The sequence below is a fragment of the Trichomycterus rosablanca genome, chromosome 10 (assembly GCF_030014385.1).
Source record: "Trichomycterus rosablanca isolate fTriRos1 chromosome 10, fTriRos1.hap1, whole genome shotgun sequence".
Taxonomy (NCBI): Eukaryota; Metazoa; Chordata; class Actinopteri; order Siluriformes; family Trichomycteridae; genus Trichomycterus; species Trichomycterus rosablanca.
The window spans coordinates 30,483,094-30,495,457 of NC_085997.1; the positions used below are offsets into that span (position 1 = coordinate 30,483,094).

At 39.6% G+C, this 12,364-nt stretch overlaps 1 protein-coding gene across 1 annotated transcript; it reads left to right on the forward strand.

Moving 5' to 3' along the window:
* The first annotated feature begins 1,178 nt into the window (after positions 1-1,178).
* On the forward strand, positions 1,179-10,221 carry cbx7b (chromobox homolog 7b). The gene is made up of 6 exons (XM_063003126.1): positions 1,179-1,461; positions 3,646-3,689; positions 3,776-3,841; positions 6,162-6,228; positions 7,340-7,616; positions 8,723-10,221. The coding sequence occupies exons 1-6, from the start codon at positions 1,393-1,395 to the stop codon at positions 8,920-8,922; spliced, it is 723 nt and encodes a 240-aa protein (XP_062859196.1). The 5' UTR covers positions 1,179-1,392; the 3' UTR covers positions 8,923-10,221.
* The last annotated feature ends 2,143 nt before the right edge of the window (positions 10,222-12,364 follow it).

Genomic DNA, 12,364 nt, shown 5'->3' on the forward strand with positions numbered 1-12,364 from the left:
TTTTATAAATGGGAGAGAAATGCTGCAGATTAGACTGAGACAGGGCGATATGTATGAAACAAATGGAAACTGCTGCTACTGTCGGAATTAGAAAGCGTTTGGTCGTATTCACTTTCAGTCTTAGTAACGCTGTGTGTGCGCAGGCATATCAGCATAACAACCTGTTTATTACTTCACTGTTTGAGCAGCGCAGTGGGCAGAGCGCATTGCGCCTATTTTTCCGCCCTAGGTTCGAATCCGGCTTAGGGCGGAACTAAAGTAACACAAGCAGGGCCGGCGCTATGCCCCCCGCCCCCAGATATTCTCACTGCCCCCCTAAGTAACACAGTCCAGAACCGGGGCTGCATGTCAGTGTGAAGATGGTTTATGTAAAAATGTTGTTTGCACTATTAATAAAAAATGGTACATGATGTTCTTTATGCATGTTGTTTTACCTAAAATATGGTTCTGATTTATTATTATAAAGAATGATAATAATATATGTTAAACAGCCTAAATAAAACATTTTGATAATGTTCCCATGACGGTGTAAGACCCGTTATATTTTTTATAGGTGCAACCCTAACCGCCTACCCCCCGCTCCCACTCAGGTAAACACCTGCCATCCCACCCCCCACCCTATGCCGCCAACCTGCCAGCCCAGGGTGTTCCTTATTTCCAGTTCTGAAAGTTGGCAACCCTACACGGTGGCTCAGTGGGTAGCACTGTTGTCTCACGGCAAGACGGTCCCAGGTGGAGCGGTCTGGGTCCTTTCTGTGTGGAGTCTGCATGTGCCTGTGTGGGTTTCCTCCAGGAGCTCCGGTTTCCTCCCACAGTTCAAAGATGTGCAAGTGAAGTCAACTAAAGATGCAAAATTGTACATGACTGTGTTTGACATTAAACTTGTAAACTGATTAATCTTGTGTAATGAGTAACTACCGTTTCTGTCATAAGTGTAACCAAAGAGTGTAAAACATGACGTTAAAATCCAAATAAATAAATAAATAAATAAATAGAAATAGGTTGCCCAGCAAGTTCATGGTCACGTTTCCAAATAATGGTCATGTGGTGTACAAGACGGCAACAATGTTTGACCCTTTTGGCCTTCCACACAGTCAGCTCCGAACTGTGCGCACGGGGGCGCGCTGCACTGAGCCATGCAGATGTGTCGCAGATTTAAAAAGTCACTGTACGCACTGGAAGATCTGGGACTAGGAAATGCTACAGTGAGCGAAAAAAATACATAAAGCTTTCGAAACTGAAGCCGAAAGAAGAGTGAGAAGTAGGCTGAGGCAAGGCTGGTTAGTATCGCTGCTGACCCTGATCTGTAGGTAGTTTTACAGGAAGGAACCAAGCTATCCAGAGTGCGTACTGCTTATTTTAGAGTAACCTATTAAAAGCGTAACTAATCCAATGGAGCTGTCAGCTATAGGAGAGCAAGTGTTTGCTGTAGAATCCATCATAAAGAAAAGAGTGAGAAAGGTAAGACTTGTACATCTTCTATGAGATCTTTTGTTTTGCAGAAGTGTCCTGGTTGTTTAAGCAAGTCCAGTGTTTACATCATTAACATGACACCATGCTTTCAGGGGGGTGGGGGGTAGGATGGAGAGGGGTGGGTTGTGGAGCAAAGCAGCCATCGTTTCTCCACCAGTGCGGGTTAATGAGGACTGGAAGGTGTGCGCCAGGTCAGGTATACTGCGCACTTTGCGTAAAAACTCAAAACTGACCTGAAACTGGATCAAACAGTAAACCTGTTCATTGTATGAGTATCGTCATGACATAGAAGACTTCCTATACCTAATTAGACATGTTTGTCCTCTTGTCAATTACACACTCTGTAAACCTGACATCTAATACGTCAGAAGAAGATTAAGATTAATAATCTATTAGGATTTTGATGTCATGTTTTACACTTTCATGACAGGTCAGGTAGTTACAGGTTCATCAGTTTAAGTTCAATGTCAAACATCGTCACGGCCAGTGTTGTTTGGTCAGCTAAACTGTAACTTCAGGCAAAACTTAGAAACTATGATGTTAACACTCATCAATATGCATTTGCAAAACCACCTCCTTGTTTTTACACCAACTGTCCATTTTATCAGCTCCACTTACCATATATAAGCACTTTGTAGTTCTACAATTACTGACTGTAGTCCATCTGTATCTCTGTATGCTTTGTTAGCCCCCTTTCATGCTGTTCTTCAATGGTTAGGACCCCCACAGGACCACCACAGAGCAGGTATTATTTAGGTGGTGGATCATTCTCAGCACTGCAGTGACACTGACATGGTGGTGGTGTGTTAGTGTGTGTTGTGCTGGTATGAGTGAATAAGACACAGCAATGCCGATGGAGTATTTAAACACCTCACTGTCACTGCCGGACTGAGAATAGACCACCAACCAAAAATATCCAGTCAACAGCACCCCGTGGGCAGCGTCCTGTGACCACTGATGTAGGTCTAGAAGATGACCAACTCAAACAGCAGCAACAGATGAGCGATCGTCTCTGACTTTACATCTACAAGGTGGACCAACTAGGTAGGAGTGTCTAATAGAGTGGACAGTGAGTGGACACGGTATTTAAAAACTCCATCAGCGCTGCTGTGTCTGATCCACTCATACCAGCACAACTCACACTAACACACCACCACCATGTCAGTGTCACTGCAGTGCTGGGAATGATCCACCACCTAAATAATACCTGCTCTGTGGTGGTCCCTTGGGGGGTTCTGACCATTGAAGAACAGGGTGAAAGCAGGCAAAAAAAAGTATGTAGTGAAATAGATGGACTACAGTCAGTAATTGTAGAACTACAAAGTGCTCCTATATGGGAAGTAGAGTTGATAAAATCCACAGTGAGTAAAGAAACAGGGATGTGGTTTTAATGTTATGGCTGATCGGTGTACATTACCATACAGTGCCTTCTCTGGCTTGCGCAACTGCAGCCTTTGTGAAGATGTGGGACAGTAGTAGCTTAGTGAGTAGAGCTTTGGGCTATCGATCAAAAGGTTGAGAGTTTGATTCCCACTTCTGCCATGCACTGTTGGGCCCTTGAGCAAAGCCCTTAACTCTCTTGGTTCCAGCATTCTGACCCCAGCTTCCAAACGAGCTGGGATACTCAGATAAACAATCATTGTAGTGTACATGTGTTTATATTGAGGGCAGTTTTAGCCTAGCGGTTAAGTTGCTGGACTAGTAATGAAAAGGTAGCTGGTTCAAGCCTCACCTCTACCACCTTGTCACTGTTGGACCTTTAAGCAAGGCCCTTAACCCTCAATTGCTTAGACAGTAAGCTGTCCCAGTACTGTTAGTCGAAAAAAGCGTCTGCTAAATGCCGATGTAATGTAATTGTCACTATATAATTTACACTCTGCTTTGTGCTGTGGGAGGACACTGGAGCTCCCAGAGGAAACCCACACAAATCTGGTCCACCTGGGAATAGAACCCAGGACCTTCTCTCTGTGAGGAGACAGTGCTACCCACCTTGCCACCCAAGAGACAAATAATGTCAAAGGTTATCAATACATGTTTGTTCTGCATGACTCAAGCCGTCACTTCTGACCGCACAGCCATGTTGTAATGCCTCTTGTAATTAGAATGTCATGGAAAAGTATGCTCAAACCAGACAATATTATTGCATAATTATTTTTTTTTTCTCATGTTCAGGGCAATGTGGAGTATTTACTAAAGTGGAAGGGATGGCCCCCAAAGTAAGTTGGCTATGCATTTGCAGAATTGAAATTGATGTTTGTGTTTCTTAATTCCTATTTTAATAAATATGTGTTTTTGTTTGCAGGTATAGCACTTGGGAACCTGCAGAGCATATCCTGGATCCTCGGCTTGTTCTAGCTTATGAGGAGAAGTAAGTTTCTCAAAAGTATCAGCTAGTAAACTGTTGCTTTTAGAACACATACAGACTTGCAATTGTCAGTAATTTATTGGTTTGGGTGTTTAATGTAGGTGTTTCAGCCAGAACTGTTGCTAACCAGTGTTAAAATGCCTAAAATATGTGTTCCCAGTCTTATGTAAAGGTTTACATAAAGTGGGGTCAAAAAGTATTTAGTCAGCCACTGATTGTGCAGGTTCTCCTACTTAGAAAGATGAGAGAGGTCTGTAATTTTCATCATAGGTACACTTCAACTATGAGAGACAAAATGAGAAAAAAAAATCCAGGAAATCACATTGTAGGATTTTTAAAGAATTTACTGTATTTGTAAATTATGGTGGAAAATAAGTATTTGGTCAATAACAAACAAGCAAGATTTCTGGCTCTCACAGACCTGTAACTTATTCTTTAAGAAGCTCTTCTGTCTTCCACTCGTTACCTGTATTAATGGCACCTGTTTGACATCGTTATCTGTATAAAAGACACCTGTCCACAGCCTCAAACAGTCAGACTCCAAACTCAACCATGGCCAAGACCAAAGAGCTGTCGAAGGACACCAGGAAGAAAACTGTAGACCTGCACCAGGCTGGGAAGAGTGAATCTACAATAGGCAAGCAGGTTGGTGTGAATAAATCAACTGTGGGAGCAATTGTAAGAAAATGGAAGACATACAAGACCATTGATAATCTCCCTTGGGGTCAAGATCTCATCCCGTGGGGTCAAAATGATCATGAGAACGGTGAGCAAAAATCCCAGAACTACACGGAGGGACCTGATGAATGACCTGCAGAGAGCTGGGACCAAAGTACCAAGGCTACCATCAGTAACACACTACGCCGAGAGGGACTCAAATCCTGCAGTGCCAGGCGTGTCCCCCTGCTTAAGCCAGTACATGTCCAGGCCCGTCTGAAGTTTGCCAGAGAGCATATGGATGATCCAGAAGAGGATTGGGAGAATATCATGTGGTCAGATAACACCAAAATGGAACTTTTTGGTAAAAACTCAACTCGTCGTGTTTGGAGGAAGAAGAAAAACCCAAGAACACCATACCTACTGTGAAGCATGGGGGTGGAAACATCATGCTTTGGGGCTGTTTTTCTGCAAAGGGGACAGGACGACTGATCTGTGTTAAGGGAAGAATGAACGGGGCCATGTATCGTGAGATTTTAAGCCAAAACCTCCTTCCATAAGTGAGATCATTGAAGATGGAACGTGGCTGGGTCTTGCCAACAAAGGTTATGTTATAAAGTATTGAGTTGAACTTTTGTTATTGACCAAATACTTATTTTCCACCATCATTTACAAATAAATTCTTTAAAAATCCTACAATGTGATTTCCTGGATTTTTTTTTCTCATTTTGTCTCTCATAGTTGAAGTGTACCTATGATGAAAATTACAGACCTCTCTCATCTTTCTAAGTAGGAGAACTTGCACAATCAGTGGCTGACTAAATACTTTTTGGCCCCACTGTAGCTCTGGTTTGTTTGTTTTCTTAGGATTTTAACGTCATGTTTTACACTTTGGTTACATTCATGACAGAAACGGTAGTTACTCAATACACAAGGTTCATCAGTTCACAAGTTTTAACGTCAAACACAGTCATGGACAATTTTGTATCTCCAATTCACCTTACTTGCATGTCTTTGGACTGTGGGAGGAAACCGGAGCTCCCGGAGGAAACCCACACAGGGGAGAAAATGCAAACTCCACACAGAAAGGACTGCTGACCTGTGAATACAATCAATCATGTAAAATAATTATGTTTACAACTTTGTAAGATATTTACACATGTTTTACATGTCAGATATTTTTTTGCAAAGTGACTTACAGTTACAATAGGATACAGTCTAAGCAACTGAGGGTTAAAGCCTTTGCTCAAGGGCTCAGCAGTGTCAGCTTGGCTGTGGTGCGGCTTAAACGTGCAACCTCCCTATAACTAGTGTTCTACCTTAACTGCTGAGCCACCACTGTCTAGTTGGGGAAATGCTCTTTCCTGTTCCTCTAAAAATAGACTGTTAATACTTAATACGATTGTTTAAATATTAAGTGCAATGCACAGGTTTTATAAGATCAGTGATCATTTTGGTACATAATGTTTTAATAAAGCAATAAAGTGTAACAATATTTACAATAGCTTATTGTCATAAATCATGAAAAAGACACCTGTACTAATATATTCATTACATTGAATATATTGAATAAATATAACATTATTCCAGGTAAAATACTTCACACAAAGTATGTTTTAACAAACTGAGACTTGGTTTGCTGACTCACAATTTCTCTTGGCTATAGAGAGCACCGGGACAGAGGGGTGGGCTGGCGAAAGAGGGGACCTAAACCAAAAAGGCTTCTTGTGAAGGTAATGTCCTATTCTAATGAATTCTACCATGTCCCAGCAAGCATTAGTGCAGGGGTGTCCAAACTGCGGCCTGTTACCATGTGTTTAATCTGTCAGAAAAGTGCTGTAATGACAGAGTGTAGCTAGTAATGCTCCAGTTATTATTATTTACTGGTAAGCAAAACTTAGTTTACACAACACTATCAAAAAAAGATTACTCACCAGAGCTGACATTTCAAACTTGTCGGTTTGAAAATCAGCTCTGGCATCCGGCAGACTGGGCGGCTACACGAACAACGATTGGCTTGTTGTTCACTGGGTGGGGAGCCGGAACCTCATAAGTGATGCATTTCCGACCTCTGCTGGCTGATTGATGCCGCCTGCACAGAGTCGAGAAATAACGCGTTGATCAGGGTGTGGCTCTCCTTACACAAGGCTGATCCACATGAACTCGCCTCGTGCATGTGAAAAGATGCAGTCGGCCTCTGCACACGTGTCGGAGGGGGCATGTGTCAGTCTTGCTCTCCTCAATCAGCAGTGGAGATCAGCATCTGTAGAGAGGAAGCATAATGTAATCAGGTAATTGGATACGACTAGATTGGGAGGACTATTGGGAAAAATGCAAAAAAGTTAGTCACTCAAATAAAAAGGATGTGTTGTTGTGTGTATAGTAATCAAGTAAATCTATTAGGTATTTATTTGTTTTAATATGTGGCTCGTCATTGCATATTTATTTCTACATCTGGCCCCCAACAGTAAAAGTTTGGAGTGATATAATTGTTTATACAATTATAATTAAAATGGCCATGTGCCAGCCTTAGAACTAAATGATGTAGAAGTAATTATGCTTATCATACTTCTGTATATTGAATTGTACAGTAATGAGAAAATTCTGTAAGCCCAGATAGTACACTCCTTTAAGGACAACAGGGCTTTGGACACAAAATTTAACTTGAACTGCTGCTACTTTGTTTCGTTGGTGTTTGTAGAGTGAGACTGGCATTTAACACAGGACACAAACTGTCCAATAGTCCATTACCATCATTCATGTAATGCACAAACCATAACAACAGTTGCATCTAATTGAATTGCATCTAAAATCATTGTTCTCTCCTCTCTCTTCTCTTATAAGAGCATATATCCCATGGGGCTCCGCAGTGCACATAAAGATTTAGAGAAGTCTCCAGAACATCTGCATCTGTCTATTACACAATCCCTCGACCCACAGGCTGTACAGCAGAAGTTGCCCTCCAAAGGAGATGTATATCAGCAACTCGTTCAGCATGAGAGAAAGAAGCGAAACACTGAAGAAGCATCAGAGGAGGACTGGGAGTGTAGGGAGGTGGATGAAGATGAAGAGGAGAGCATTAGACACGAGGATGCAGAGACTGATAGAGCCACTCCAAACAGTAAGCTGGCTATGTTAGTCAGGAACAGCAATGTGGAAATAACAAATGTACCAAGTGTCCTATTAGATCTACAATATTCATTTTCATTTTACTGCAAATTACTAAAAAACTGTTCCAAGAAAAAAGTTGGAAAGACCGTCTTAAGGATGAAAAGCGTCATTAGTCCACCATTTATCATGTTTCATGGTTGGGATTATTTTTTATTTATAGTGTCTAGTGCATTTCTGCCACAAACTGAATTCATGTTTAATCTTACAGGGCAAGGACCTTCAGACGTGTCCTTTTCTCCTAAACCTAAATTATTTCATAACTCCTGCCGGCTAAGTGGCCACATGAACATCGATTGGCCTGTTGTTCAGATATGGGCAGGACTAAGCCGGATGGGGTCTCTCTCTCCCATGACTGGAGCAATTACGACCTCTGCTGACTGATTGATGACACCTGCACAGAGATGAGAAAAGAGTGCTGTCAGGGTGTGTCTCTCCGTACACAACGCTGAGTTGCACTGCACTCGTCAAAGTGCAGGTGATAAGATGCATACGGCATGCTGCCCACGTGTCATATACGTATATATATATATAAAAGAAAGTCCTCCATAGCGATGCAAAAGACTCATTGCAAGTTATCGCAACTACCAAGGGTGGGGCGATCAGTTATTGGGTTTAGAAAGGCAATTACATTTTAATATAAGTGATATAGGTTTTGAATAAATCTCTGTATTCAATAAATGGAATGGTAATTTAAAGAATGCATTTAGCATTGAGTTGTATTTATCAAATTAATTCAAAGATCTAACATTTAAATGTAACAAATTAGCAAAAATAAAAGAAATTGGGCAAGGGGCAAATACTTTTTCACAGCACTGTTTGAAATATGTTTTAAGTCATTGTCTTGCTGGAAGTCAGTATCCCTTCTAGATTATGATCTTACTGTACAGAGCACTGTTTATTTTTCCTGTCAATCCTGACCAGACTGGCAGTCTCTGCTACTGACCTTTTAGTTTTTTTGTCCTAATGCTCAAGTATTTTAGGCAATTTTAAACACACACACAAATACTGAATTTATCAGACCTGTATGTTCAGTATTTGCCTTTTCACTTTTTCTAGGTAATGTGGAGACAGAGAGTTGGAGTACAATACCTGGGAAAAAAGAAGCATCACTATCAGTAGAGTGTGAGGAATGGATGCCGGTCTTGGGTTCAGAGGACATAACTGTGACTGATGTCACCCTCAATTCACTGACCATTACTTTCAGAGAGGCATTTGCTGCTAAGGGCTTCTTCAGCAGTTGGGAACTGGAACTCTAATTCTGATACAAGATAAATAGTGTGTGTGTGTGCAAGTGTGTGTAAGGTAGAGAATGATAGAAGTGATGAGTGAGACACTTCATTAAATGCACTACATTTAGATTTTTAACATAATTCTTTATACTGCATGACATTTTTTAACATTTTAAAGTAAAATTCTGAGTAGTACAGAAAACCTAGAAATAATCCTCATTCATGCTGATTTACCTCACTATCAATGTAAATTCAACAAAAGCTATATTACAAAATACAGTAATATAACATCTGTTTCACTGTACAACTTATATAAATAATAATACAACTATACTTCTGCAATATTACTTAAATAGATATACAGTAGACCCTTGACTTGTTAATTTAATTGGTTCCGAAGGGCTGTTCTTAAGTCAAAATGTTCGTAATGTTCAAACCACCCCCTTACCTAACCTGTCTAATGTCTTAAATGCTCTTTTTTGTTATAAATACAAGTATATTTTCCCTTAAATCTTAAATTATAGACTAGATAATACTGTAATAAACAATAATAAACAACAATACACAGTAGTACTGTACATAAAAAAAACACACATTTCAGTACAGTACATGTGCTGTACCATACACCATAATACATTTCCTTCTTTTTTTATAAAATGTATCTACCAGAAACAACAACTCATATTTCTCTATTATTTCCCATATTTAAATAGTGTTGTATTTTGTAGGTGTAATTGCACGAAAGAAAGAATAGTTTACTGAGCTGAATTCCTTCTTCTCTCTCACTCACTGTCCCCTCTGTCTGATACACAGTGACAGCTACTGGCAGGAGTAATTATACAACAACAAATGTAATAGATTTTTTTTTCATTATCTCAGCTCTGCGCTCTCTCTGCACCTTATTTGGGGACATTTTAATATTGAAAACACCGGAAAAACACTGTCCGCTGTCCGAATGTTCACTCACTGTATATATACAGAGAGACACTCGGAGTCAACTTGTTCGTGACGTCACGTGTTTCTCGAATTTCGGTTCGTAATCCAAAATTTGTTCGTACATTAAGTTGAAAAAGATCGTTCGTAACCAGAAATGTAAACCGTTGGTAAACCGTTCGTAAGTCAAGGGTCGACTGTACCAAAATGGATATACAAAAAATGCAGGCATTTTTTTGTTATATTGTAATTGATAAACTTTATTGTCTTATTGCTATTCGACTATCATTGGTAGAAATGTAAGTTTTTTTTATCTTAATGGATACTAAAGTGCATTGTGTCCTCTAAGGTTACAACCCAAGTATGCTGGGGGATAAACAAATATTCAACCACTTTTGTTTGTGTTATTTAATGTACTTTGTTTTATCAGTTTGTCCTTGAGAACTAGGTAACTTAATCTACATCATGTTACTCACTACATAAAAGCTTCCAAATCAATGACATATTTTATAACACCAGGAGCAATTTAAACAAATATATTTCTGTTTACAGCACAAATATAGAAAACGTGATTTATTAAGATGACCTTACATATATACATTTAAAAATTATTAATAACTAACCAGTTTTCCCTGATTCATTTCCTTTTTCAAAAGTATCATTTTGATGCTGATAGTCTTGTGCAAGTGTTTGGAAGCCCATTATCAAACCAAGATAAAAACTTGTTGCAGTTTATCTGCTAAATTCAACAACAATAATACAGCAGTGATAAAAACAAACCTCTACAAACTCTAAAGCTTAATGTTTTCAAGTCTGTTAATATTTCAGTAAAAAACTAGGACATTTCACCAGAGATATTTGGGCATCACGGTGGCTAAGTGGGTAGCACTGTCACCTCACAACAAGAAGGTTCTGGGTTCGATCCACAGGTGGGGCGGTCAGGGTCCTTTGCATGTTCTCCCCGTGTCTGCGTGGGTTTCCTCCGGGTGCTCCGGTTTCCTCCCTCCATAGACATGCAAGTAAGGTGAATTGGAGATACAAAATTGTCTAGGACTGTGTTTGATATAACCTTGTGAACTGATGAATCTTGTGTAATGAGTAACTACCGTTCCTGTCATGAATGTAATCAAAGTGTAAAGCATGATGTTAAAACCCTAATAAGCAAACAAACCAGAGCTATGTAAACCTTCACATAAGACTGGGAACACATATTTTTAGGCATTTCAAGTCAAAAGAAATTATGTGTAATCTGAACCGAGTATATACACTATCAGTGTATGCTGGGGACAGTGGTAGCCTAGTAGGTAGAGCTCTGGGCTATCAACCGGAAGATTGGCGGTTCAAATCCAGGCTCTGCAGCCACTGTTGGGTCCTTGAGCAAGGCCCTTAACCCTGTCTGCTCCAGGGGCGCCGTATGATGGCTGACCCTGCGCTCTGACCCCAGCTTCAAAACAAGAATTTCATTGTACTGTACATGTGTATTTGTATATATGACAAATAAAGTATATCTTATCTATCTTAAATAAACCAAAAGTGGTTGAATATATTTTCCTGCTTACTTGTAAATATGCTTGCAAACTGTTCTTAACACCTTAATGCCAAGGCAAATATGGTTGAAGAGTATAACGTGTCTTTGTGCTGATTGGCTAAACACTGCAGCTTTTACTTTTTCTTTACCTGTTTACAAAGTCTTGAGCAGCCACAAGTTTTATTCTCATAAGCATATCTTTATAAAACCAGATTCTCTAATGTTGTCCACACAGTTGTCCAGAATGACATTATACCTGTATGTAATTTAGTACTTATGAATTAGAATACCACTTTTTGTCAATATTAGCAAAAAATAGAAAAAAATTTTAGCAAGCATCCTTATTAAATCCCTTATTAAATCACTATTTCTGAAACCCTGACCACCTATTGATGATAATGTTATATACTACCACATTAAATAAGTAAACACATTAAAATGTTAGGGCAAATTCTCTCAACATTCCATTCCATAGTCATTAAAATATGAAAAAAATGTGATGTGTTAAGTACTTGTGTAAAATATTAGATTGTACAATCTATTAATGTATACAATGTATATATGTCAAAAGTTTACATTGATTGTTTGCCATTTCGAATTTGTATGTTATTATTACACCAATGTAATGTGACTGGGGTGAAGTTTTGATAACATAATCCACTTTTAAGATCCTGCATCCTACACTGTATTTTGTCATGTTGCCATAACTATACTGTCAGCTCCACAATTATTGGCACTGTTGTAATGTTTATCAGCTAAATCTCATGTTGTTAATAGATTCAAATTACATTCATTGAATTAAAGCCCAAACTTAAAACTAAGAAAAAAACTCCACAGCTTTTCAGTAAGGGTTTGGGGGCGGCACAGTGGGTAGCACTGTCGCCTCACAGCAAGAAGGTCCTGGGTTTGATCCCCAGGTGGGGCAGGGGTCCTTTCTGTGTGGAGTTTGCATATTCTCCCCGTGTCTGTGTGGGGTTTTTTCCCACAGTTTAAAGACATGCAAGTGAG

Coding starts and splice junctions, on each gene's coding strand:
- cbx7b (XM_063003126.1), top strand. CDS start 1,393: ATGGAGCTGTCAGCTATAGGAGAGCAAGTGTTTGCTGTAGAATCCATC. Junction 1,462..3,645: donor TAAAGAAAAGAGTGAGAAAG/GTAAGACTTGTA, acceptor TCTCATGTTCAG/GGCAATGTGGAGTATTTACT. Junction 7,617..8,722: donor TGATAGAGCCACTCCAAACA/GTAAGCTGGCTA, acceptor CACTTTTTCTAG/GTAATGTGGAGACAGAGAGT.